The sequence below is a fragment of the Oncorhynchus gorbuscha genome, linkage group LG02, assembly GCF_021184085.1.
Source record: "Oncorhynchus gorbuscha isolate QuinsamMale2020 ecotype Even-year linkage group LG02, OgorEven_v1.0, whole genome shotgun sequence".
In the NCBI taxonomy this organism is placed as follows: domain Eukaryota; kingdom Metazoa; phylum Chordata; class Actinopteri; order Salmoniformes; family Salmonidae; genus Oncorhynchus; species Oncorhynchus gorbuscha.
In genome coordinates this window covers 53138520-53165606 of record NC_060174.1, presented here as the reverse complement: position 1 = coordinate 53165606, position 27087 = coordinate 53138520, and the positions used below count along the sequence as shown (strand labels likewise).

Here is a 27087-nt window from a genome sequence, read left to right as displayed (position 1 = left end):
TTCTACTGTATTACTGGCCTACTCTAACCCACAATTCTCCAGAGAAGCCCCCATTCACGAGGGACCCCACCCAGCTGAAGGGCTCCTTTCTGTCCACGGCTCTCCAGAAGAGCAACATGGGCTTTGGCTTCACCATCATTGGAGGGGATGAACCGGATGAGTTCCTGCAGGTCAAGAGTATCATACCCGAGGGCCCCGCTGCACAGAACCAGAAGATGGACACAGGTACTGTGTTATAGGAACTAACCTCACACACACAATTTAGTGTTTACAAAATCATGAAATCTATGAAGCCACATTCCTCTGTGTGTGTGTGTGTGGTGTGTGTGTGTGTGTGTGTGTGTGTGTGTGTGTGTGTGTGTGTGTGTGTGTGTGTGTGTGTGTGTGTGTGTGTGTGTGTGTGTGTGTGTGTGTGTGTGTGTGTGTGTGGGTGTGTGTGTGGGTGGTGCAGTTCTCCTCCAAACATTTTCAAATTATTCAGGCATATAATAGCATATCTACGGTCAGCCCTAGGCTATATCTTGCTTATTGAAAACGTGCCTCACACATACAATACCATTTATGGGAGCCTAGTCATTTTTATTTGAGAAGAAGTGCGATGCATAAAGGCCTATATTTGAAGCCAATTCCAACAATGTTGACTCTCACCACTCCAAACATATTGAGCAAACACTGGAGTTTTTAATCTTTTGACTTGTTACTGTAGCCTATGCTATTTGATAAACTGTATCAATCCACTATGGACTAGGAAGATAATATTTCATGCCCCCAGCTGAATTGGAGTCGATGAGAACCCAAAGACAGACAATAACCTACAGAACTTGAGACAACGGCAGACAGTTTTAAGCCATGAAATGCGTGGATTGGCCATTGAGTGGCCAAGTCCTCATCATGTCTTTAATTTATTTATCCATCAAAACCCAGTACTTTTGCGCCACCGTTAGCTATGGCGCTCATAATTCCCACCATGAAAATAGCTCAAATATTTCTGACACACCCTGGACCAGCGCTAACATTTACCATTAAAGTAGAGCCCTCTATCTCCCTCTTGCTCGCTCACTGTCCTGATTTCACTCTCTTCTGCTTGCTGTCTCCCTCTCTCTTTGACATTCTCACACACACACACACACACACACACACACACACACACACACACACACACACACACACACACACACACACACACACACACACACACACACACACACACACACACACACACACACACACACACACACACACACACACACACACACACACACACACACACACACACACACACACACACACACACACACACACACACACACACACGCATGCACCTTCCCTGACTGATATTTGCTGGCCTATTTGAGCTGTGGTGTTGCTGTGTGGGAGGGGAGTATGTTTACGTTGTCTGTGTGTGTCTGCACGCGTGTGTGTTTGTTAACCATCACCAGGTTGGCATAGCAGTACAGTGGCAGTGTGATGGTTGTCTCTTGGTGCCAATACACTCCAGGTGGTTGGCATGTCCACACACACACACAAGTACTACTTAAGTATTTTTGGGGGGGTATTTGTACTTTACTTATATTTTTGACAACTTTTCCTTTACACTACATTCCTATTGAAAGTAATGTACTATTTACTACATACATTTTCCCTGACACCCAAAAGTACTCGTTACATTTTGAATGCTTAGCAGGACAGAAAAATTGTCAAATTCATGCACTTATCCCTTGTCAAGCCTACTGCCTCTGATCTGGTGGACTCACTAAACACACATGCTTTGTTTGTAAATGATTTTGGAGTGTGGCCCTGGCTATTCATAAGTTAAAAAAACTAGAAAATGGTGCCACCTGGTTTGATTAATATAAGGAATTTGAAATTATTTATACTTTTACATTTGACACTAAAGTATATTTTAGCAATTACATTTACTTTTGATACTTAATTATATTTCAAATCAAATACTTTTAGACTTTTACTCAAGTAGATTTTCTGGGTGAATTTTCTATTTGTACTTATTATGGATCCCCATTAGCTGCCAAAGCAGCAGCTTCTCTTCCTGGGGTCCAGCAAAAGTAAGGCAGTGTATACAATCTTAAAACATTACAATACATTCACAGATTTCTATTAAGGTATCATTACTTTTACTCACGCCCCCCCCCCCCCCACACACCCACCCATGTAGAGCTTTGCCGTCGTTCTAACTCTGCTACCATACTGATATCATGGGCCTCTGTGACACTCTAGGGCAGGTGTTGGCAACAGGTGAAACCAGCCCACGAGTGTATTTCTTTGGCCTCCAAAATATTAATGTTTTGGGGGGGATTTTAGTGTAAGGTAAAAATGTACTGTGAAATCACCAATTCAAATCTGTTCCCAAGTGTTCCTAAAAATAAAAAGAGAGACGTGATCATGTCTCAATGTTATCAAGATAAATACAATCTCTTTTTGGGTATACTTTTGTAAGTGCCGTAATGTGCCTTGGCAGCAACTAATGGGAATCCAAAATAAATAGATAACATTTGCAGTGTACAAATTACCATCTGCTCTGACAAAAATTGTCCCCCAACTAAATCTAGTTGCCTACCCCTGCTCTAGGGACATCGGACTTGTTCTGTGTTTACTAATTATACACACTCTATAGTTCGCTAGAGATTCCGATGATAGACTTAGCTGAGACACATTTGAATGTGTTTGTTCAATACATTATGTTTTTATACCTGTTTCAGACCATCTTCTTCCATTTGATACCTATTGAACAAGAACTCTGCCTCTTCCCCCTTTAGGTGATGTCATCGTCTACATCAATGACATCTGCTGCCTGGGCACCACTCACGCCGATGTGGTCAAACTCTTCCAATCTGTTCTCATTGGACAAAGCATCACCCTGGTCCTCTGCCGGGGTTACCCCCTACCTTTTGACCCCGAGGACCCCAGCGGGGCATCCGCCGGAAACTCCCTGACCCCCATTGGCATGGAACACCACCCCATGGTGGTGAACGGGCGTAGCAGCTACAACCATTACCTGGAGTACCTCTCCCTGAGCTCTCAGCTCCCTTCGCAGGCTCTAACCCAGCCAGGGGCACCCCACCCTGGGGACACCCACCTGGATGGGTCCTCATTACCTCTCACCAACCCTGGGTCCGCTCCGGCCGTGACGCCGCGCGACGACAATGTCTCCATGGTGTCGTCAGGGGCGACGGGGATCACCGGGGGCGTGATCCAGGGGGAGGAGCTTCTGACGGTGACTATGGTGAAGAGGGCAGAGGGGTTCGGGTTCACCATCGCCGATAGCCCCACGGGGCAGCGGGTCAAACAGGTGGGGTGTTATTCTTGTGTTGATCTTCTATGTATGTTGTAGATTTTGCATTGTGTATTCTACTGCTCTATATGTGTCCGTTTGTCGATCCATCCCTCTGTCTGTCGTCACCCCTACTTTTCCATCCTCATACCTGACTATGTTCCGTGTTGTACAGGTGTTGGAGCCGGCTGTGCAGGACGGAGTGTGTCTGAATGAAGGAGACTTGATCCTGGAGGTGAACCAGCAGGGTGTGGCGGGGGCAAGACACGGCCGTGTGGTGGAGCTGCTCAAAGAGTGTCCTGTCGGAGCCGAGGCCACACTACTCATACAGAGAGGAGGAGGGGAAGGTACGTCTTTCTGTCTTGAACAGCCTCTTTCTGACTTGATTACCCTTTTCACACTACTGAGCTTAGCTGAGCCAAGCCGAAATGTACTAGGGTGGCTTGGTTAAGCACCCACAATAGATCATAGAATGGACACAGTGCTGGAAATAACAATGGGAGGAGAAAATATCAGAGCCAGAATATTGTTCAGGTTGTCACATAAGTGTGAAAAGGGTATCTGTTAAAGAGTCTCTCTCTCATACGTACAGTATGTTCCACCTGCAGACACTTGTGTTTCAAAGAGAAGATTGATGAAAGATCTCAAATTATTTAGATTGTCTTGAAGGATGTCTCTTTTTAGGCATTCACTGACAGACATACCACAACAGACCTGTTTCTACAGACCTATGTACAGTACAGTATTTAAGCGCTACTGGGTGCTTCATCATATCGGGAGTTTTTGTCCCTCCCTTTCTCTTTTTCCCTTCTTGTATTTTTACTTTTATGATTGCACAGTTGGAATTTAGAGAGGGGAGATTGATGGATACAAAGAGGGGTACAGACAGAAAGGATTCTATCAGGAGAGTTGGACCCTAGTCATCAAGGTAGTTGTGTGGTGCAGAATCGGCTGTGTTTGCACTTGACCACACTCTATCACTATCCTTTACGATGCATGTCCCTTTGTGCTTCTGAAATGAGTGGAAGAATTAAATACACCACCATCTTTGACCCAAGGGCGTTGCTAATTACCTTAGGCTGCCTGTACCAGCCGACCCATAGAACAACTCACATACACATACACAAAGGCACACATGCATACACACACATGCAGACTTGAGGACACACACACACACATTAACACATATAGTGCATTCGGAAAGTATTCAGACCCCTTGACTTTTTCCACATTTTGTTATGTTACAGCCTTATTCTTAAAAGGATCTGACCTTAAATGTGCCTAAAATGACATCCCCAAATTTAAATGGATTAGATTCTTTTGTCAGCGGTTTCAGACTCGACTCTTCTTGGGTATGACGCTACACGCTTGGCACAGATCCTCTCAAGCTCTGTCAGGTTAGATGGGGAGCATTGCTGCACAGCTATTTTCAGGTCTCTCCAGAGATGTTCGATCGGGTTCAAGTCCGGGCTCTGGCTGGGCCACTCAAGGACAATCAGAAACTTGTCCCGAAGCCACTCCTGCGTTGTCTTGGCTGTGTGCTTAGGGTCGTTGTCCTGTTGGAATGTGAACCTTCCCCCCCAGTCTCAGGTCCTTAGCGCTCTGGAGCAGGTTTTTATCAAAGATCTCTATGTACTTTGCTCCGTTCATCTTTCTCTCGATCCTAGCTAGTCTCCCAGGCCTCGCCCCTGAAAAAGATCCCCACAGCATAATGCTGTCAACACCATGCTTCACCGTAGGGGTGGTGCCAGGTTTTTCTTCCAGACGTGATGCTTAGCATTCAGGCCAAAGAGTTCCATCTGGGTTTCATCAGACCAGAGAATCTTGTTTCTCATGGTCTGAGAGTCCTTTAGATGCCTTTTGACAAACTCCAAGCGGGCTGTCAAATCAAATCAAACTTTGTCATATGCGCCAAATACAACAAGTGTAGACTTTACCGTGAAATGCTTGCTTACAAGCCCTTAACCAACAGTGCAGTTCAAGAAGAAGAAAATATTTACCAAGTAGGCTAAAATAAAAGTAATAATAAAAAGTAACACAATACGAATACAAATAACAGGGCTATATACAGGGGGCACCTGTACTGAGTCAGTGTATGGGGGTACAGGCTAGTTGAGGTAACCTGTACTTGTAAGTGGGGGCGAAGTGACTTTGCATAGGTAACAAACAACCAGTAGCAGCAGTGTGCAAAAGGGAGGGGGGGTCAATGTAAATTTTATGAATTGTTTAGCAGTCTTATTGCTTGGGGGTAGAAGCTGTTGAGGAGCCTTTTGGTCCTAGACTTGGTGCTCCGGTACCGCTTGCCGTGCAGTACCAGAGCGCCAAGTCTAGAACCAAAAGGCATGTGCCTTTTTACTGAGGAGTGGAATCCGTCTGGCCACTCTACCATAAAGACCTGATTGGTGGACAAATTTTATTGGACACATACATATATTTAGTAGTTGTTATTGTAGGTGTAGCAAAATGCTTGTTCCTAGATCCAACAGTGCAGTAACATCTAACAATACAAAGAAATCTGACAAGTTAAATAATGGAATTAAAAAAATATATAAATATTAGGACGAGCAATGTCAGAGCCCGGACTTTACAGTGTATATACTGAACAAAAATATAAACACAACATGCACCAATTTGTCTGACTTACTGTTCATATATGGAAATCAGTCAATTTAAATAAATCATTAGGCCCTAATTAGGTCCTGATTTCCCATGACTGGGAATACAGATATTCAACTGTTGGTCACAGATACCTTTTCTTTTTAAAGTAGCGGGTGTAGATCAGAAAACCAGTCAGTATCTGGGTGACCACCATTTGGGACACATTTCCTTTGTTGATCAGGCTGGTTGATTGTGGCCTGTAGAATGTTGTCCTACTCCTCTTCAAAGGCTTTGCAAAGTTGATGGATATTGGCTGGAAATTAAACATGTTGTTGTACATGTCAATCCAGCATGGTATCAAATTGCCATCAATAAAATGCAATTGTGTTCATTGTTCGTAGCTTATGCCTGCCCATACCATAACCTCACCGCCACCATGGGGCACTCTGTTCCCAATGTTGACATCCGCAAACTGCTCGTCCACACGACACCATACACGTGGTCTGCAGTTGTGAGGCCTGTTGGGCGAACTGTCAAATTCTCTAAAACGATGTTGGAGGTGGCTTATGCTAGAGAAATTAACATTCAAATTCTCTGGCAACAGGTCTGGTGGACATTGCTGCAGTCAGCATGTCAATTGCAGGCTCCCTCAACTTGAGACATCTGTGGCATTCTATTCTGTGACAAAACTGCACACTTTAGAGTGGCCTTTTATTGTCCCCAGCACAAGGTGCACCTGTGTATTGATCATGTTGTTTAATCAGCTTATTGATATTTCACTCCTGTCGGGTGGATGGATTATCTTGGCAAAGGAGAAATACTGACTTACAGGTATATAAAAAAAATGTGCAAAACATTCTAGAAAAATAAGCTTATGGGAATGTCTGGGATCTTTTATTTTAGCTCATGAAATATGGGACCAACACTTTGTATGTTGCGTTTATATTTTTGTTCAGTGTATATGTTATGGGATGGATAGACAATATGGACAGTATATGGATAGAATATGTAGTATTTCTGAACAATAGTATATGTACAGCAATAGTTAAATAAGATGGGCCTAACATACAGTACATACATATGAAATGGTAAAACAGTATGTAAACCATATTAAAGTGACCAGTGTTTTTATCTAAACCCTAATTAGGCAAGTCGGTTAAGAAAAAATTCTTATTTACAATGACGGCCTACCCCGGCCTAACCCGGACAGCGCTGGGCTAATTGTGCACCGCCATATGGGATTCCCTATCACAGCCGGTTGTGATACAGACTGAAATCGAACCAGGGTCTATAGTGACGCCTCTAGCACTGAGATGCAGTGCCTTAGGCCCCCAAGTGGTGCAGCAGTCTATGTGGTGCACCAAGTGGTGCAGCAGTCTAAGGCACTGAATGGTAGAAAATGCTGGTCAAGTGCATGGTAGAGTATCCAGGTGATAGCCGATTAGTGACCGTGACTAAAGTTCAGGGCAGGGTACTGAGTGGGGGCTAGGGGTGATTATTTAACAGTCTGATGGCCTTGAGATGGCAGCTGTTTTTCAGTCTCTCGGTCCCAGCTTTGATACACCTGTACTGACCTCGCCTTCTGGATGGTAGAGGGGTGAACAGGCCGTTGCTGTGGTCTTTGTGGATCTTCTTGGCTTTCCTGTAACACTGGATTCTCTAGATGTCCTGGATGTCAGGCAGTGTGCCCCCTTTGATGCTTTGGGCAGACCACACTACCCTCTTGAGAGCCCTGCAGTTGTGGACTGTGCAGTTGCGGTACCAGGCGGTGCTACAGCAAAACATGATGCTCTCAATTGTGCATCTGTAAAAGTTTGTGAGTTTTAGGTGCCAAGACAGATTTCTTCAGCCTCCTGAGGTTGAAGAGGTGCTGTTGCGCCTTCTTCACCACATTGTCTGTGTGGGTGGACCATTTCAGTTTTTCAGTGATGTGTACGCTCCGAGGAACTTGAATCTTTCCACCTTCTCCATTGTGGTCCCGTCGTTGTGGATAGAGCGGTGCTCCTTCTGCTGTTTCCTGAAGTCCATGATCAGACCCTTTGTTTTGTTGACATTGGGTGAGAGGTTATTTTCCTGGCACAACACTCCCAGGGTCCTCACCTCCTCCCTGTAGGCTGTCACATCGTTGTTGGTAATCAGGCCTACTACTGTTGTGTGGTCCGCAAACTTGATGATCGAGTTGGAGGCGTACGTGGCCATGCAGTCATGGGTGAAAAGGGAGTAGAGGAGGCGGCTGAGCATGCACCCTTGTGAAGACCCAGTGTTGAGGATCAGTGAAGTGGAGGTGTTGTTTCCTACCTTCACCACCTGGGAGTGGCCCGTCAGGAAGTCCATGACTCTCAAAGCACTTCATGATGACAGAAGTGAGTGCAATGGGGCGATAGTAATTTAATTCAGTTACCTTTGCTTTCGTGAGTAGAAGAACAATGGACATCATGAAGCATGTGGGGACAGCAGATTGGGTTAAGGAAAGATTAAATATGTCTGTAAACACTCCAGCCAGCTGGTCTGCACAAGCTCTGAGGACACGGCTAGAGATGCCGTCTGGGCCGGCAGCCTTGGGAGGGTTAACACGTTTAAATGTTTTACTCATGTCGGGCATGGAGAAGGAGAGCCCGCAGTCCTTGGTAGTGGGCCACATCAGTGGCACTGTGTAATCCTAAAGCGGGCGAAGAAGACAGGAAGCAAGACGTTGGTGTCCGTGACTTAACTACACTGTTTGTATTCAGCCATATTCCCAGTTTTATGAGAATGCTGACATCTATCCATGGTTTACGGTTAGGATAGATTTTAATAGTCACAGTGGGAACATCATCTCCTATAAACTACCTGAAACTCTGTCACCATATCAGTGTATCCGTTAATGTCATTCTCGGAGGCTACCCGGAACATATCCCAGTCCTCGTGATCAAACAATCTTGAAGTGTTGATTCTGATTGGTCAGACCAGCGTTGAATGGTCCTTAGCATGGGTACTTCCTGTTTGAATTTCTGCCTATAGGAAGAGAGGAGCAAAATGGAGCCATGATCAGATTTGCTGAAGGGAGGGCCGGGGAGGGTCTTGTAGGCATCCCTGTAGTTGGAGTAGCAGTGGTTGAGTGTTGTAGCAGTGCGAGTACTACAGTCAAGGTGTTGATATTACTTCGGTGGTGTTTTCCTCAAATTTGCTTTGTTAAACTAAAAAAAAATACAAAAAATGCGGCATCAGGATATGTGGTTTCCAGTTTGCATAAAGTCCAGTGAAGTACTTTAAGGGCCGTCGTGGTATCGGCTTCAGGAGGAATATACATAGCTGTGACTATAACCAAAGAAAATTCTCTTGGGAGGTAATATGGTCGGTATTTGATTGTGCGGTATTCTAGGTCAGGGGAACAAAAGGACTTGAGTTCCTGTATGTTGTCACAATCACACCATGAGTTTTTAATCATGAAACATACACCTCCACCCTTCTCCCCGAGAGATATTTATTTCTGTCTGCGAAATGAACTGAGAACCCATCTGGCTGTACGGACAGTATATCCAGAGAGAGCTATGTTTCTGTGAAAAAAGGTACAGTGGGGCAAAAAAAAGTATTTAGTCAGCCACCAATTGTGCAAGTTCCCCCACTTAAAATGATGAGAGAGGCCTGTAATTTTCATCATAGGTACACTTCAACTATGACAGATAAAATGAGAAAAAAATTGTAGGATTTTTAAGGAATTTATTTGCAAATTATGGTGGAAAATAAGTATTTGGTCACCTACAAACAAGCAAGATTTCTGGCTCTCACAGACCTGTAACTTCTTCTTTAAGAGGATCCTCTGTCCTCCACTTGTTACCTGTATTAATGGCATCTGTTTGAACTTGTTATCAGTATAAAAGACACCTGTCCACAACCTCAAACAGTCACACTCCAAACTCCACTATGGCCAAGACCAAAGAGCTGTCAAAGGACACCAGAAACAAAATTGTAGACCTGCACCAGGCTGGGAAGACTGAATCTGCAATAGGTAAGCAGCTTGGTTTGAAGAAATCAACTGTGGGAGCAAGTATTAGGAAATGGAAGACATACAAGACCACTGATAATCTCCCTCGATCTGGGGCTCCACGCAAGATCTCACCCCGTCGGGTCAAAATGAGCGCAAAAATCCCAGAACCACACGGGGGGACCTAGTGAATGACCTGCAGAGAGCTGGGACCAAAGTAACAACACCTACCATCAGCAAGGGCATTGAAGATGAAACATGGCTGGGTCTTTCAGCAAGACAATGATCCCAAACACACCGCCCGGGCAACGAAGGAGTGGCTTCGTAAGAAGCATTTCAAGGTCCTGGAGTGGCCTAGCCAGTGTGCAGATCTCAACCCCATAGAAAATCTTTGGAGGGAGTTGAAAGTCTGTGTTGCCCAGCAACAGCCCCAAAACATCACTGCTATAGTGGAGATCTGCATGGAGGAATGGGCCAAAATACCAGCAACAGTGTGTGAAAACCTTGTGAACTTACAGAAAACGTTTGACCTCTGTCATTGCCAACAAAGGGTATATAACAAAGTATTGAGATAAACTTTTGTTATTGACCAAATACTCATTTTCCACCATAATTTGCAAATAAATTAATAAAAAATCCTACAATGTGATTTTCTGGATTTTTTTCTTCTAATTTTGTCTGTCATAGTTGAAGTGTTCCTATGATGAAAATTTACAGGCCTCTCTCATCTTTTTAAGTGGGAGAACTTGCACAATTGATAGGTGACTAACTACTTTTTTGCTCCACTGTATGTTACAATCCCTGATGTCTGTCTGGAATGAAATCCTCACCCTGAGCTCGTCAACTTTATTATCCAGAGATTGAACATTAGCGAGTAATATACTTGGAAGCGGTGGAATGTGCACTCCTCATGAGTCGGACTAGAAGTCCACTCCCAATACCTCTTCTCCACCGGCGGTGTTTTGAATCAGCTTTTGGAATCAGTTCAAGTGCCCTGTGGGGTACGAACAAAGGATCCACTTCTGAAAAATTGTATTCCTAGTTGTAATTCTTGTGAGTTACATTCGCTCTGATATCTAAAAGTTCTTCCCGGCTGTATGTAATAACACTAAAACAATTCTGGGCTAATAATGTAAGAAATAACACAGAAAAAAATGTATACTGCAAAGTTGCCTAGGAGCTAGAAGCACGGCTGCCCTATCTGTCGGTGACATTTTGCTTGAAAATGTGTGCTTTTAAAGGGAGATTAACATGGGAAAACCTTTGTACAGTAAGATAAATATTATCCTCAACGTGTGAGTCCGGTTTCTTTATACTGGGCTTAGACCAGAAGAAAGCGAGGGAGTATTTACAGTTGACGTCGGAAGTTTAAATACACCTTAGCCAAATACATTTAAACTCCGTTTTTCACAATTCCTGACATTTAATCCAAGTGACAATTCTCTGTTTTAGGTCAGTTAGGATCACCACTTTATTTTAAGAATATGAAATGTCAGAATAATAGTAGAGAGAATGATTGATTTCAGCTTTTATTTCTTTCTTCACATTCCCAGTGGGTCAGAAGTTTACATACACTCAATTAGTATTTGGTAGCATTGCCTTTAAATTGTTTAACTTGGGTCAAACGTTTTGGGTATGTCACGCCTTGGTCTCAGTATTTGGTGTTTTCTTTAATTATTTGTTCAGGCCAGGGTGTGACATGGGTTTATTGTATTGTCGTATTGGGTTTTTTGTAGGTATTGTGGATTGTGGTTGATTAGGGGTGTGTCTAGTATAGGCTTGGCTGCCTGAGGCGGTTCTCAATCAGAGTCAGGTGATTCTTGTTGTCTCTGATGGGGAACCGTATTTAGGTAGCCGGGGTTTCACTGTGTATTTCATGGGTGATTGTTCCTGTCTCTGTGTAGTGGTCACCAGATAGGCTGTATTAGGTTTTCACGTTCCGTTTGTTGTTTTTGTATTTATAAGTTATTTCATGTATCGTCATTTGTTTCATTAAAGACATGAGTAACCACCACGCTGCATTTCGGTCCGACTCTCTTTCGACAAACGAAGAACGCCGTTACAGGGTGGCCTTCCACAAGCTGGAGGAATTTTGGCCCATTCCTATTGAAAGAGCTGGTGCAATTTGTAAGTCGCTCTGGATAAGAGCGTCTGCTAAATGACTTAAATGTAAATGTAACTGTGTCCGGTTTGTAGGCCTCCTTGCTCGCACATGTTTTTTCAGTTCTGCCCACAAATTTTGCGATGGCCACTCCAATACTTTGACTTTGTTGTCCTGTGGCCATTTTGCCACAACTTTGGAAGTATGCTTGGGGTCATTGTCCGTTTGGAAGACCCATTTTCGACCAAGCTTTAACTTCCTGACTGATGTCTTGAGATGTTGCTTCAATATATCCACATACATTTCCATCCTCATGATCCAATCTATTTTGTGAAGTGCACCAGTCCCTCCTGCAGCAAAGCACCCCCACAACATGATGCTGCCACCCCCTTGCTTTACGGTTGGGATGGTGTTCTTCAGCTTGCAAGCATCCCCCTTTTTCCTCCAAACATAACGATGGTCACTATAGCCAAATAGTTATATTTTTGTTTCATCAGACCAGAGGACATTTCTCCAAAATGTATGATCTTTGTCCCCATTTGCGGTTGCAAACCCTAGTCTGGCTTTTTTATCGCGGTTTTGGAGCAGTGGCTTCCTTGCTGAGCGGCCTTTCAGGTTATGTTGATATAGGACTCTTTTTACTGTGGATATCGATACTTTGTAACTGTTTCCTCCAGCATCTTCACAAGGTCCTTTGCTTTTGTTCTGGAATTGATTTACACTTTTCGCACCAAAGTACATTAATCTCTGAACTCGTCTCTTTCCTGAGCGGTATGACGGCTGCGTGGTCCCATGGTGTTTATACTTGCGTACTATTGTTTATACAGATGAACATGGTACATTCAGGCATTTGGAAATTGCTCCCAAGGATGAACCATACTTGTAGAGGTCTACAAATTATTTTCTGAGGTCTTGGCTGATTTCTTTTGATTTTCCCATGATATCAAGCAAAGAGGCACTGAGTTTGAAGGTAGGCTTTGGAATACATCCACAGTGACACCTCCAATTGACTCAAATGATGTCAATTATCCCATCATATGCTTCTAAAGCCATGACATCATTTTATGGAATTTTCCAAGCTGTTTAAAGGCACAGTCAACGTAGTATATGTAAACTTCTGACCCACTGGAATTGTGATAGTGAATTCTAAGTTAAATAATCTGTCTGTAAACAAGTATTGAAATAATTACTGGTAGATGTAGATTACAAAGTAGATGTCCTAATCGACTTGCCAAAACTATAGTTTGTTATCAAGAAATTTGTGGATGTGTTGAAAAACCACTCCACAAATGAAAATCCACTCCCAATGAAAAACCACTCACAATGACTAAGTTTGTGTAAATTTCCTACTTCAACTGTATGGGAATTTCTTAAATGGCATGGTTTCCCAGATGGTGTTATAAAAAAGTAACAAATTTGTTTGCAAAATTACCTGTACAAGTGAATATAAACCACTCACTGACCGAAGCCTTCATCGTTGAGAGGCGTAAAGCATTCTTGTCCTCTTAGCGCAGCACTCTATGTGCTGGCCATCAGCCCCTTGTTAAAAAAGCATTTTAAAGGATGATAGGATAAAAGGTGTATCTGTTGGAAATAGTTGTGTAGTTATCTCTGCTTATGCCGACGACATGTCTTCATTCATTCGCAAGAAGAATTACATTTCATCATTTTGGATTCTATGAGAAAGAGCTTTCTAAACCTATAGAATTGAAAGATGAAATGTAATTGCTCGGCATCTATATATGTGGAACGAATTTGACTAAGAAAAACTAGGATGGAGAAGAAGCTATGGTTCATGAGGTGGTTAAGAAATGGTCTGGCACTAGCTACAAATGTAGAACAAATACTGTTTTAATGTGCAATTTATCCCCCGACTGATGAATGCATCCTAAGGATCAATAAGGCATGTGTTTAGTTAATATGGGGTTCAAATAGTGAGGTAACAAAGATAGATACTCTTTTAAGAATGAAATAATTAGGAGACATTGCTGCATTGAACGTGGGTGTGAAGTAAACATGTTTTGCAAGTGCCATAGCTTGAAATGTCCTTTGGATGGCTGACCTGCAGAGGTTGGGAAAATTACGTAGGAAATCAAGAAAAAACGTACCTCAGTTTGGGCTATGGCAACTTCACTGACAATTTTATACATTTGAATATTAACTGGTACATTGACTTGAACAAAACTATTTATAAACTGATATTTGATTAAATGTATGGTGGTGAAGTCACATACATCACCCCTGTAGAAAGTAAATCATGTTAAAAAAATATACTATGCATGGTTGATTTCTGTAGAATGTTTTCTCGTGCATGCTGTAGTAAAGTGGAGCTGTTTTGTTAGTAAAATGTTGTCCCATGCCTAATTGTCGTGATGAACAGAGTTTAGAACACATTTTATTGAACTGCTACAGAAGTAAAGAAATGTAGGATCTGATGAGAAGTATTTATTTTGATGTATATACGTATAAATCAAGACTGTCTTTCACGGTGTCTTCGATACTCACATGTATCACAATACTAAAGCATTCTGGTGGACAATAAGACTTGGAAGACAAGATTTATTATGATTATAAAATAACTTTTTGTCCCCTCAAACACTCTTTTAACGTAAAAAAGACAAGAGCTAAATCAAGTAGGCCAGTCACCCAACAATGTGGCTAGATAACAATCTACCTATATACACTGCTCAAAAACATAAAGGGAACACTTAAACAACACAATGCAACTCCAAATCAATCACACTTCTGTGAAATCAAACTGTCCACTTAGGAAGCAACACTGATTGACAATACATTTCACATGCTGTTGTGCAAATGGAATAGACAACAGGTGGAAATTATAGGCATTTAGCAAGACACCCCCAATAAAGGAGTGGTTCTGCAGGTGGGGACCACAGACCACTTCTCAGTTCCTATGCTTCCTGGCTGATGTTTTGGTCCCTTTTGAATGCTGGCGGTGCTTTCTCTCTAGTGGTAGCATGAGACGGAGTCTACAACCCACACAACTGGCTCCGGTAGTGCAGCTCATCCAGGATGGCACATCAATGCCTTTGTGCAAGGAGGAGCACTGCCAGAGCAATGCAAAATGACCTCCAGCAGGCCACAAATGTGCATGTGTCTGCTCAAACGGTCAGAAACAGACTCCATGAGGGTGGTATGAGGGCCCGGCGTCCACAGGTGAGGGTTGTGCTTACAGCCCAACACCGTGCAGGACGTTTGGCATTTGCCAGAGAACACCAAGATTGGCAAATTCACCACTGGCGCCCTGTGCTCTTCACAGATGAAAGCAGGTTCACACTGAGCACATGTGACAGACGTGACAGTCTGGAGACGCAGTGGAGAACGTTCTGCTGCGTGCAACATCCTCCAGCATGACTGGTTTGACGGTGGGTCAGGCATTGTGTGGGGTGACATTTCTTTGGGGGGGCCGCACAGCCCTCCATGTGCTCGCCAGAGGTAGCCTGACTGCCATTAGGTACAGAGATGAGATCCTCAGACCCCTTGTGAGACCATATGCTGGAGCGGTTGGCCCTGGGTTCCTCCTAATGCAAGACAATGCTAGATCTCATGTGGCTGGAGTGTGTCAGCAGTTCCTACAAGAGGAAGGCATTGATGCTATGGACTGGTCCGCCCGTTCCCCAGACCTGAATCCAATTGAGCACTCCATCCACCAATGCCACGTTGCACCACAGACTGTCCAGGAGTTAGCGGATGCTTTAGTCCAGGTCTGGGAGGAGATCCCTCAGGAGACCATCCGCCACCTCATCAGGAGCATGCCCAGGTGTTGTAGGGAGGTCATACAGGCACGTGGAGGCCACACACACTACTGAGCCTCATTTGGACTTGTTTTAAGGACATTACATCAAAGTTGGATCAGCCTGTAGTGTGGTTTTCCACTTTGATTTTGACTCCAAATCCAGACCTCCATGGGTTGATAAATTTGATTTCCATTTAATTTTGGTGTGATTTTGTTGTCAGCACATTCAACTATGTAAAGAAAAAAGTAATTAATAAGAATATTTCATTCATTCAGATCTAGGATGTGTTATTTTAGTGTTCCCTTTTTTTTGAGCAGTGTAGTTAACATTTTCTGAGGATTTAAAAAATAATCTCTGAGTCACTTCATAAAGCTTTTCATGTACTTTAAAATGCCAATGTCATTGATCAGATAATATTAACCTTTACCTCAGATAGAAATTGTCAATTCACTTTCAAGCTGATTCTATTTTTCTGAGGCTACTCGTTTTGGAAGTTAGCTCACCAGGCGTCAAATTTCACAGGCTCATTTTATCAATCTGAAAAATACTAAAGAATGTACATATAATTACCAACATAAAACAAATTATATACAGATTATCTTGATATTGATGTCCAAATCTGAATGATAGAGCTTCCAAAATTGGTCCTAAACGGTCAGATTGAGGGAGGGGGGGGCGCCTCCCTGTGGCAGCATTGTCAAATTAGCCATTTTTGTGTTTATTTAATTTTTTTAGAGAAGGCCTAATTCCCACTCCTTAATCTGTAAACCAATCATTTATCATTAATGCAGACATTGTAACCTATCGAAAGAGGGGTTTCATAAAAAGATTGAAACTGTTCAGGGGTAAATACTGACTGCCGCTATTCATTAGCATTGTTTAGATGTACTCCCCTCTAACACGCATGCTAAGGTGCCGGGACACAATACTGAATTCAGATTTAGAATTATAATGAGTGCCATGTTGGCTATGTCCTTGATTTGGCGTTCAAAAACAATTCATGAAAAAAAATGTGTTGCTTGTAAATGTTTATTTAGACCTTTTTTGGAATTACATACCGGCCAAAACGGCAGTAAATGTAAATAGTTGCAGGCAGGGCTGGCATATTTGCTCAGTAACGAATGCATTTTGACATTCTAACGCTTGTAGAGCTATATAATGGTAAGATGAATATACCCAAATACTGGTTCAGTTGGCAACCAATGTTCTTAAATCAGACAATCCAATTCTAGTAAGATTCTAAATTAGAATGGTATTTTCAGGGACCATACTTGTGACCATTAGACAAAGTTTAAATTCAAATGGTTTCTCCATCTCAAAATGCACATCAGCCAATTAAAGACGTTGATTTACTTACACATGATAGAACGTTAGAACAGAGCCTTGTGGGTCCTGGTCAAAGGTAGTGCACTAAACAGTATAGGGAATATTGTGTAATTTGTGAAGCAGACCATGACTAAGACACTTAATTTTATTCCATATAGGTCGATTGGCTCTCAAGTTCCGACCCACATTCCGTCTGACTTCTGTTAGAATATTAAAGCCGCTCTCCGTAATTAGTTTTCCAGCCCAATGCCATCCCCGGAAATATTATAAATTGAAATAGCCAAACCATTGAACAGCATCAAATATCCAAACTTCTGCCTTTAAACACCTGTACCCCTGTGTATACATTCATTGACTGTTTTTTAGCTGGCTGACCTTCAACTATAGTTCTCCCAGTGTTCTCTCACTGACAAAGCACAGGACAAATAACCACTTCTTAATGGCATGCTGCTAACATTTCTCATGAAACACTCGCTCCCACTGTCCAGCTGCCAACCACAACACTGTTATCCAGGGTCCTTCAGAGGAGCACTGAAGTGGAATAAACGCAGATAGTTCCACATGATTCTTCAGATGCTGCTATGGCTGCTTTGCTAGTTACAGTACAACTTTTATCATATGTACTTGCTGCTTGTGAACAATTAAGGAGACAGCATTTCTACCGTAATTGCATGTTAGCGGACAGTATAAATATATATATTGGGTCTCTCCCTTTCTCTGTACGCTCAGTGTGCATATCTTTGATGTGTTGGAGTCACAGGGGGCCTGTGTTAGTGAGGTTGTTGTGATAGCGGCTAGGCTATGTTAGGCTTCCTGTATGTGATGTACCCATAGAGTTGGATAGAGAGCACACTTGGCCCGAAGCCTGCTTTTGCATGGGCATTCTAATGGAGGGCTTTCACCATTTTGAAGCAGCCAACTATGTTGGACTTCCTACGGGTTAAGGAAGGATAACAGAATTACATTCAGGTCAGCCAATGCGTTATGCTCCTGAGAAAACATTGCAGCACTAAAGTTGGCAGTAAATCATCAACCTTGGCTTTATCCCCGTTCAGACAATACACACTTGTGCACAGTAGATGGTGGTATGCACATTTTCAGTTAATTTACAGACTGCCAGTATACTCATGTAGGATTATAAGAAGAAAGTACAGCTATCCCTCAATGGCGCTGTGCATAAGCAGCCATTGCAAAGATAGGAGATGCAAAGATAGGAGATGAGCTCTCTTGTTAATCTCTATCAGTTGTTGTGATGTAGCGACTAGGCTACGCTAGGTTTCCTGTGTTTACCCTGTGACGTGACAGGGTAGCCTAGTGGTTAGAGCATTGGACTAGTAACCGGAAGGTTGCAAGTTCAAATCCCTGAGCTGACAAGGTACAAATCTGTTGTTCTGCCCCTGAACATGCAGTTAACCCACTAGGCTGTCATTGAAAATAAGAATTTGTTCTTAACTGACTTGCCTAGTTAAATAAAGGTTTTAAAAAAATGTACAACTCTTCCCAGCCCAGCTAGGAGTTATTGGGGATTTTTTTAAGGATCTGCTCCCTTCAGCCTACAGCTAATGATGCAATTATGTTTAAAACAAATGCAACCAGCAAACTCATTTAGGGGCAAGTTCCACAAACAATGCCAAAACAAGAGGAATAGGAAATGCAGTAAACTGTGAATGTTTTCTCTGGGTTACGAAGGGTCGTTTTCACAGTCTAATGTTGATAAAACAGAGGTTGGTTTTGTGAGTATAACCAGTTACACTGGTTTTTAGGTAAAATGGTGTCCCTCTGCTCTCATGTTATGTGTAATAGCCTACGATGTATGGATTCAAATAGAATCTGTGATAGTTCATTCTTGTTCTGTATTCCAGTTCTTACTTTGCACTGACATTAGCCTATTCCCTCTTGTACTGTCTTTCTCCCCCCCCAAAAAATGTTGGTCTGTGTTATAAGATACAGTTATTTTCCTCTGTCTGCTCTCAGGACTAAAATGTGTTGTCTGTTTCTCTGTAGGTCACCTTTCTCCATGGAAGACCTCCAAACAGGTAAAACACAACTATTTGTGTGTGTGTATTTATTTGATTGCAGAGGGAGAAGGGTGACACAGTAACATATTTAATAAGTGTGTGTGCGCATGCGTGTGTGCGTGCGGGTTTGTCTGTCTCTGGGATTTAATTGAGCAGCCTGGGAGATGTTTTTGCCTTTGCTTCACTGCTGATTTAACCAGTCTTTCTTGACCTGCTTAGAGTCAACCATTGGTGGTAGCCTATTATGTTTATTTGTACAGTAATTCTCTGAAAAGAGGATGGGCTCGTGTTATTTTTGCTTCAATTGGGCACATTTTTATAGTGGTGGTTTGGGCTTTGAAAACAATTATTTAAAGACATGCTCCTGAACTTTGGCGACGGCTTAGTATTTTTTAAACCTCCTGCTTTATGCTCTCAATGTATAGTTCAAACATGCATAATCTATGAGTAGAATTACTGTGTCAGCTACCTCTATTAGCCACAAATACCCTAGCCGTGCGGCACCATTTTCCTTACATTTTCCACCATGTGGGCCAGCCCCCTAGCAATTCAAGTTCTAACCAATGAGCTTCAGCCCCTTGTCATTTGAGTGACAGCTAGCAAGGTGCAGACACAGCAGAGCGGAAGAGAGAGCAATGACATTGTGCACATACGTGACGTTGTACATCATTGTCGACTTTTGGCTCGTGAGCCCCACTTTAAGAACTACTGGCTAAAATGTATAGGCTAAATCCAATTGAATTCAATCACTTTTTGGCAGCACCCATTATGATTTGAACGAAACCTCCTACACATACAGTACCTTGCGAAAGTATTCGGCCCCCTTGAACTTTGCGACCTTTTGCCACATTTCAGGCTTCAAACATAAAGATATAAAACTGTATTTTTTTGTGAAGAATCAACTACAAGTGGGACACAATCATGAAGTGGAACGACATTTATTGGATATTTCAAACTTTTTTAACAAATCAAAAACTGAAAAATTGGGCATGCAAAATTATTCAGCCCCCTTAAGTTAATACTTTGTAGCGCCACCTTTTGCTGCGATTACAGCTGTAAGTCGCTTGGGGTATGTCTCTATCAGTTTTGCACATCGGGAGACTGAAATTTCTTCCCATTCCTCCTTGCAAAACAGCTCGAGCTCAGTGAGGTTGGATGGAGAGCATTTGTGAACAGCAGTTTTCAGTTCTTTCCACAGATTCTCGATTGGATTCAGGTCTGGACTTTGACTTGGCCATTCTAACACCTGGATATGTTTATTTTTGAACCATTCCATTGTAGATTTTGCTTTATGTTTTGGATCATTGTCTTGTTGGAAGACAAATCTCCATCCCAGTCTCAGGTCTTTTGCAGACTCCATCAGGTTTTCTTCCAGAATGGTCCTGTATTTGGCTCCATCCATATTCCCATAAATTTTAATCATCTTCCCTGTCCCTGCTGAAGAAAAACAGGCCCAAACCATGATGCTGCCACCACCATGTTTGACAGTGGAGATGGTGTGTTCAGGGTGATGAGCTGTGTTGCTTTTACGCCAAACATAACATTTAGCATTGTTGCCAAAAAGTTCAATTTTGGTTTCATCTGACCAGAGCACCTTCTTCCACATGTTTGGTGTGTCTCCCAGGTGGCTTGTGGCAAACTTTAAACGACACTTTTTATGGATATCTTTAAGAAATGTCTTTCTTCTTGCCACTCTTCGATAAAGGCCAGATTTGTGCAATATACAACTGATTGTTGTCCTATGGACAGAGTCTCCCACCTCAGTGTCATGTTTCCGAACCCATGCTTCGTCCATGAAACAACCCTCAGCCCCAGAGTCTATCAAGGCACTACATGTAGCACCCGAACCGGTCCAGCGTAGGTGGACCGACAAAGTAGTACAGGACCTTGATGGAGAGACTTGAGTAGTTGCGCTCACCTGTAGCCCTCCGCTTACAGATGAGCTCTGGCTTTTACTGGACATGAATTAACAAAATGTCCAGCAACTCCGCAATAGAGGCACAGGCGGTTGGTGATCCTCCGTTCCCTCTCCTTATTCGAGATGCGAATCCTCCCAGCTGCATGGGCTCAGTCTCAAAGCCAGAGGAGGGAGATGGTTGCGATGCGGAGCAGGGAAACACCGTTGATGCGAGCTCTCTTCCACGAGCCCGGTGACGAAGATCTACCCGTCGTTCTATGCGGATGGCGAGAGCAATCAAAGAGTCCACATCTGAAGGAACCTCCCGGGAGAGAATCTCATCCTTAACCACTGCGTGGAGTCCCTCCAGAAAACGTCGTTCCACTCACTAGAGGCAGCAAGAGTGCGAAACTCAATGGAATAATCCGTTATGGACCGTTCACCTTGGCATAAGGAAGCCAGGGCCCTAGAAGCCTCCCCACCAAAACTGAACGGTCAAAAACCCGAATCATCTCCTCTTTAAAGTTCTGGAATTTGTTAGAGCAATCAGCCCTTGCCTCCCAGATAGCTGTGCCCCATTCTCGAGCCCGGCCAGTAAGGAGTGAAATACGTAAGCAACCCGAGCTCTCTCTCTAGAGTATGTGTTGGGTTGGAGAGAGAACACAATCTCACACTGCGTGAGAAAGGAGCGGCACTCAGTGGGCTGCCCGGAGTAGCAAGGTGGGTTATTAACCCTAGGTTCTGGAGGCTCGGCAGGCCAGGAAGTAACAGGTGGCACGAGACGTAGACTCTGGAACTGTCCAGAGAGGTCGGAAACCTGAGCGGCCAGGTTCTCCACGGCATGGCGAGCAGCAGACAATTCCTGCTCGTGTCTGCCGAGCATGGCTCCTTGGATCTCGACGGCAGTGTAACGAGCGTCTGAAGTGCTGGGTCCATTCCTTGGTCGGTTCCTTCTGTCATGCAGGTGAAAGAGGACCCAAAAGCGATTAACAGAAACAGAGTTTATTTAAATCCAAACAGGAATAACAAAAATCCTCTAGTCTGTAGAGGGGAATAACTAGAGAAGCGGCCACAGACTGCAGGTCGCTTAGGCGCAGGCCGTAGTTGATAGAGCCACCTGCTCACACGCAGCATCTGATGAAGGCAAAAAACACGACAGGACAGGGCGAAACACAATCACAGCATGGTGAATACAAAACAAGGAACCGACGGGACAGGAACGGATCACAAAGGAATAAATAGGGACTCTAATCAGGGGAAAGGATCGGGAACAGGTGTGGGAAGACTAAATGATGATTAGGGGAATAGGAACAGCTGGGAGCAGGAACGGAACGATAGAGAGAAGAGAGAGCGAGAGAGTGAGAGAGGGAGGGGGAGAGAGAGGGATAGAAGGAGGGAAAGAACCAAATAAGACCAGCAGAGGGAAACGAATAGCATGGGGAGCACAGGGACAAGACATGATAATAAATGACAAACATGACACTCAGCTGTAGATCTCTGCAGTTCATCCAGAGTGATCATGGGCCTCTTGGCTGCATCTCTGATCAGTCTTCTCCTTGTATGAGCTGAAAGTTTAGAGGGACGGCCAGGTCTTGGTAGATTTGCAGTGGTCTTATACTCCTTCCATTTCAATATTATCGCTTGCACAGTGTTCCTTGGGATGTTTAAAGCTTGGGAAATCTTTTTGTATCTAAATCCGGCTTTAAACTTCTTCACAACAGTATCTCGGACCGACCTGGTGTGTTCCTTGTTCTTCATGATGCTCTCTGCGCTTTTAACGGACCTCTGAGACTATCACAGTGCAGGTGCATTTATACGGAGACTTGATTACACACAGGTGGATTGTATTTATCATCATTAGTCATTTAGGTCAACATTGGATCATTCAGAGATCCTCACTGAACTTCTGGAGAGAGTTTGCTGCACTGGAAGTAAAGGGGCTGAATAATTTTGCACGCCCAATTTTTCAGTTTTTGATTTGTTAAAAAAGTTTGAAATATCCAATAAATGTCGTTCCACTTCATGATTGTGTCCCACTTGTTGTTGATTCTTCACAAAAAAATACAGTTTTATATCTTTATGTTTGAAGCCTGAAATGTGGAAAAAGTTCGCAAAGTTCAAGGGGGCCGAATACTTTCGCAAGGCACTGTATTTGGAGGAAAAAGGGGGATGCTTGCAAGCCGAAGAACACCATCCCAACCATGAAGCACGGGGGTGGCAGCATCATGTTGTGGGGGTGCTTTGCTGCAGGAGGGACTGGTGAACTTCTCAAAATAGATGGCCTCATGAGGATTGAAAATTAAGTGGATATATTGAAGCAACATCTCAAGACCTCAGTCAGGAAGTTAAAGCGTAGTTGTAAATGGGTCTTCCAAATGGACAATGACCTCAAGCAAACTTCCAAAGTTGTGGCAAAATGGCTTAAGGACAACAAAGTCAATGTATTGGAGTGGCCATCACAAGGCCCTGACCTCAATCCCATAGAGAATGTGTGGGCAGAACTGAAAAATCGTGTGTGAGCAAGGAGGCTTAAAAACCTGAATCAGTTACACCAGCTCTGTCAGGAGGAATGGGCCAAAATGCACTCAACTTATTGTGGGAAGCTTGTGGAAGGCTACCCAAAACATTTGACCCAAGTTAAACAATTTAAAGGCAATGCTACCAAATACTAATTGAGTGTATGTAAACTTCTGATCCACTGGGAATGTAATGAAAGAAATAAAAGCTGAAATAAATCATTATCTCTACTATTATTCTGACATTTTCACATTCTTAAAATGAAGTGGTGATCCTAACTGACCTAAGACAGAAATTTGTTACTAGGATTAAATGTCAGGAATTGTGATAAACTGAGTTTAAATGTATTTAGCTAAGGTGTATGTAAACTTCCGACTTCAACTGTAAATCTTTCTCCTTTATCCTATCCCATCACTATCTGTCTCTACTGCTGTGCTTTCAGATACCAGAGCAGTGGGACCCCCATGGAAGTCCCCAGACTTGCTTGTCAGCCCCAGTGCTTCCCCCGGGCACACCCTTCTCTACCCAGCCACAGCATCACACCTCGGTCCCCGACTCCACGGAGGGCTTCGACCTCAACAAACCCGACCCATATGACCTCTATGAGAAGTCCAGGGCCATCTACGAGAGTAGACGTGAGTATTGTTACATGGTGTAAGATAAAGCTTCCACTAGACAAAGACCTTGGGTAAAGTTTTGGATTTTCCCCACTGAGGGAAATTATGATTGGGGGAGGGGAAGCTGATCTTAGATCTGTACCTTGGGGAAACTTCACCCCGGAACGAGTACCACACTTCCGCTTCCTGGTTCTGCACTGGTGGCTTATACGAGGTGGAGACTTTTCCTTAACTGAGAAGATGTGGCAACGTAATGTCTGTTTTGTCCAGTAGTGGCAGAAGTTATATCCACAGCAACCAAAACCAACAACTAAATCAACATAGCTTCATTCCATTATGGAGTATTATTTAGATATGGCATATTCAGATAATGCTTAACAACACCAAGTGTGAATAATGAATATGCAATCAGTAGAATTTGTACCGTCTGTCTTTTTTCTTATTCAGTCTGTGAAGGATATTGATCTCTTAATCCTGAAAGATAAAAAATCAGTGCTGCATTCTCTCCTCTCTTTGCCACCGTTGTCTGTGTTTGTGGGGGAATTCTCTGCATTCAAATTCTTTCTTCCTCACTATCTGTATCCCCTCCTCTTTCTCACCTCTTTTATCCTTGTTTTTTTACTCCTCTCCCTATCGTTCTCTCCCTCTCCCTTCCCTCTCCTTCCTCATTCCCTCCCTTTCTCCCTGTGCCTCCCTCCCACTCTCTCTTTCTCTCCCCCTATCAGGTCCAGAGTACCAGGAGGTGGAAGTTCACCTGTTGAGGGAGAAGACTGGGTTTGGCTTCCGCATCCTGGGGGGAGACGAGGCCGTGCAGGCTGTGAGTCCGGACGCCCGCGACAAGGCTCGTATGGGACGGGCTGGACAACACACACCATTATACACACCTAGCATGTCTCACCTCATTGAACACACCTGCTGGCTGCTGCTGCCTACACACCTAACACACTGAACAACATGTAATACAAACCTAACATCATTTATACAACGGGTGGGTCTAATCCTAAATACTGTTTGGTTAAAACAGCATTCCTGGCGGTGTCTATCCACAAGATACCACAGGCATTTTAACGTCATAGAACAAAGTAAATCGGCTAAATCTATCTGACTGCGCAATCCACTGTCTCATCAGCCCAGCCAAGCAATCTATAAACTTGATCTACACTATAAAAAGCATCTAGATATTATATCCCATTACTTTTAGATGAACATTCAGTTTTCAACAGCGTAGATTTGTATAAACCTTGCTGTCTGTCTCTCTGACTTTGCAACATTATTTCAATATTCAAATTCAATCTCCAGCTGTCCCATAGTAATGAACATGTCGGGACGAGACAGACAGACAGACAGCATTTCTCAACCAGTCGAAATCAGGAATCAGAGAGCATCATTTTTATGGATATACAGTATACAAAGAAATGTCAATTGAAAAAAAGTCAGATGAAACAAAGTGCACTTTTCCAGCTTTAGTTTGAAGTGATTGTGTTAGCTTTGTTGTCCCGGCGAGTGAGCAAATGTTCTATGCCAGGTGAAATCACACCTCATTAGCTCATTGTTATGGATGTATCCAAATAAATGTCTCTATAAAACAGCTTATGCAAATACAGATACTGTTATATTGGCTGCACTTTTTGACGTGACTGTAAGTTAGCCGTAGTTGGCTAGCTAGCAAGCAAGTGATAAGAACGTTGTCAGCCAGTATGGCAATGGAACATTTCAAAGTAACAACTGGGTCACGTCCATAAGATACGGAACAAAAACACTGAACGACTGGTTCGCGTCTCTGTTAACTGAACCGATAGACCCACCAGCCAGCTTGGGTACCAACCCTAGATTTATTTTGGGACTACATCTTGTGGAAGGATGAAATATTATGAAGAAATTCATCAAAATATATTTTTTAATGAAAATATGTCAATCATTATTTGAATATGTTGGTAACCTGTTGTATAAATGTGATAATGCCCCCGAAGCCGGTGTTTGGAGGAGATATTGACACGACTTCGTCTCAGGCCTAACACCCCTGCCAATATATCCTCCAAACACACACAAACAAACATCCTTTTTTATTGGTTTGTTTTTTAATTCTTTGCTACAAAACGTTTTGCGACAGTGTGGCCCACTGAACACGTCCGATATAATTAAACTATGTTTATTTATTCCCACCCAGCACACCTATAAATGTGCTGCTAATATAGATTGTCGTTGAACAGATTGTTATTGGGGCGATCATAGAGAACACTCCTGCAGAGCGCGATGGACGTCTTCGACCTGGGGACGAGCTCATCTCCGTGGATAAAATGGTGGTTGCTGGGAAACCACACAGATACGTGATCGACCTGATGCACGCCGCTGCACACAATGGTCAGGTCAGCCTGAAGGTCCGGAGGAGAGTCCACTTCTTCAGTGAGTAGAATTCACTACAATGTATACACTAATTCACTAATCACTACGTATACACTAATCACTACTGTAGTACACTATACACACACACTATACCAGTGGTGGTCAGTGCCATTCAAGATGAGGGAGGGCGATTCTTTTCATGTGCATGGCCTTATTTCTATTACAGCATATTGGATGAGTGTCATTCATATTCCATTACACAGTTTATATAACAGTGATTGGTTTAGGCTACTATATGATACTCAATTTTTCTCCGTACCCATTGTGATGTTGCTACAACTTAGCCTCTGAATGAAAGTTTACAATGTAGGTGCACACAGGTCAAGACAAAAATTTGAGCTGACAGACAGTGACACATTCAATACCCCCTTGCACACTCTTGCCTGGATCGAGCTGATATAGGGTGTAATCATTAGTCCAACAGTTGCAAACAAGAGTTTCTATTGCACAAATTCAGGTATGTTCATCTTCGTTTTGTTCCATTTGTTTCCGTTTAAGATTTTTTTCAACAGAATTGGTGGAATTAATAGATCCCTGATCACGTGCAAACACAGTTCGCTTTCATAGCATCCACGCTTTATTCCTTCTCGTATCTATGT

At 43.1% G+C, this 27087-nt stretch overlaps 1 protein-coding gene across 11 annotated transcripts in view; it reads left to right on the top strand.

The window, feature by feature from the left end:
* Positions 1–27087, top strand: part of LOC124004185 (membrane-associated guanylate kinase, WW and PDZ domain-containing protein 2-like) — a 252761-nt gene that overhangs the window by 193187 nt on the left and 32487 nt on the right. For 8 of the 11 annotated variants that reach the window (XM_046312969.1, XM_046312959.1, XM_046312956.1 and 5 more), the window contains 7 exons: positions 43–225; positions 2775–3307; positions 3465–3636; positions 19041–19072; positions 23911–24103; positions 24811–24926; positions 26296–26488. In XM_046312969.1, the coding sequence (XP_046168925.1) occupies positions 43–225; positions 2775–3307; positions 3465–3636; positions 19041–19072; positions 23911–24103; positions 24811–24926; positions 26296–26488 (1422 nt within the window). The remainder of the gene's footprint in view (positions 1–42; positions 226–2774; positions 3308–3464; positions 3637–19040; positions 19073–23910; positions 24104–24810; positions 24927–26295; positions 26489–27087) is intronic. The other 3 variants (XM_046313016.1, XM_046312961.1, XM_046313024.1) reach the window with 1 other exon arrangement.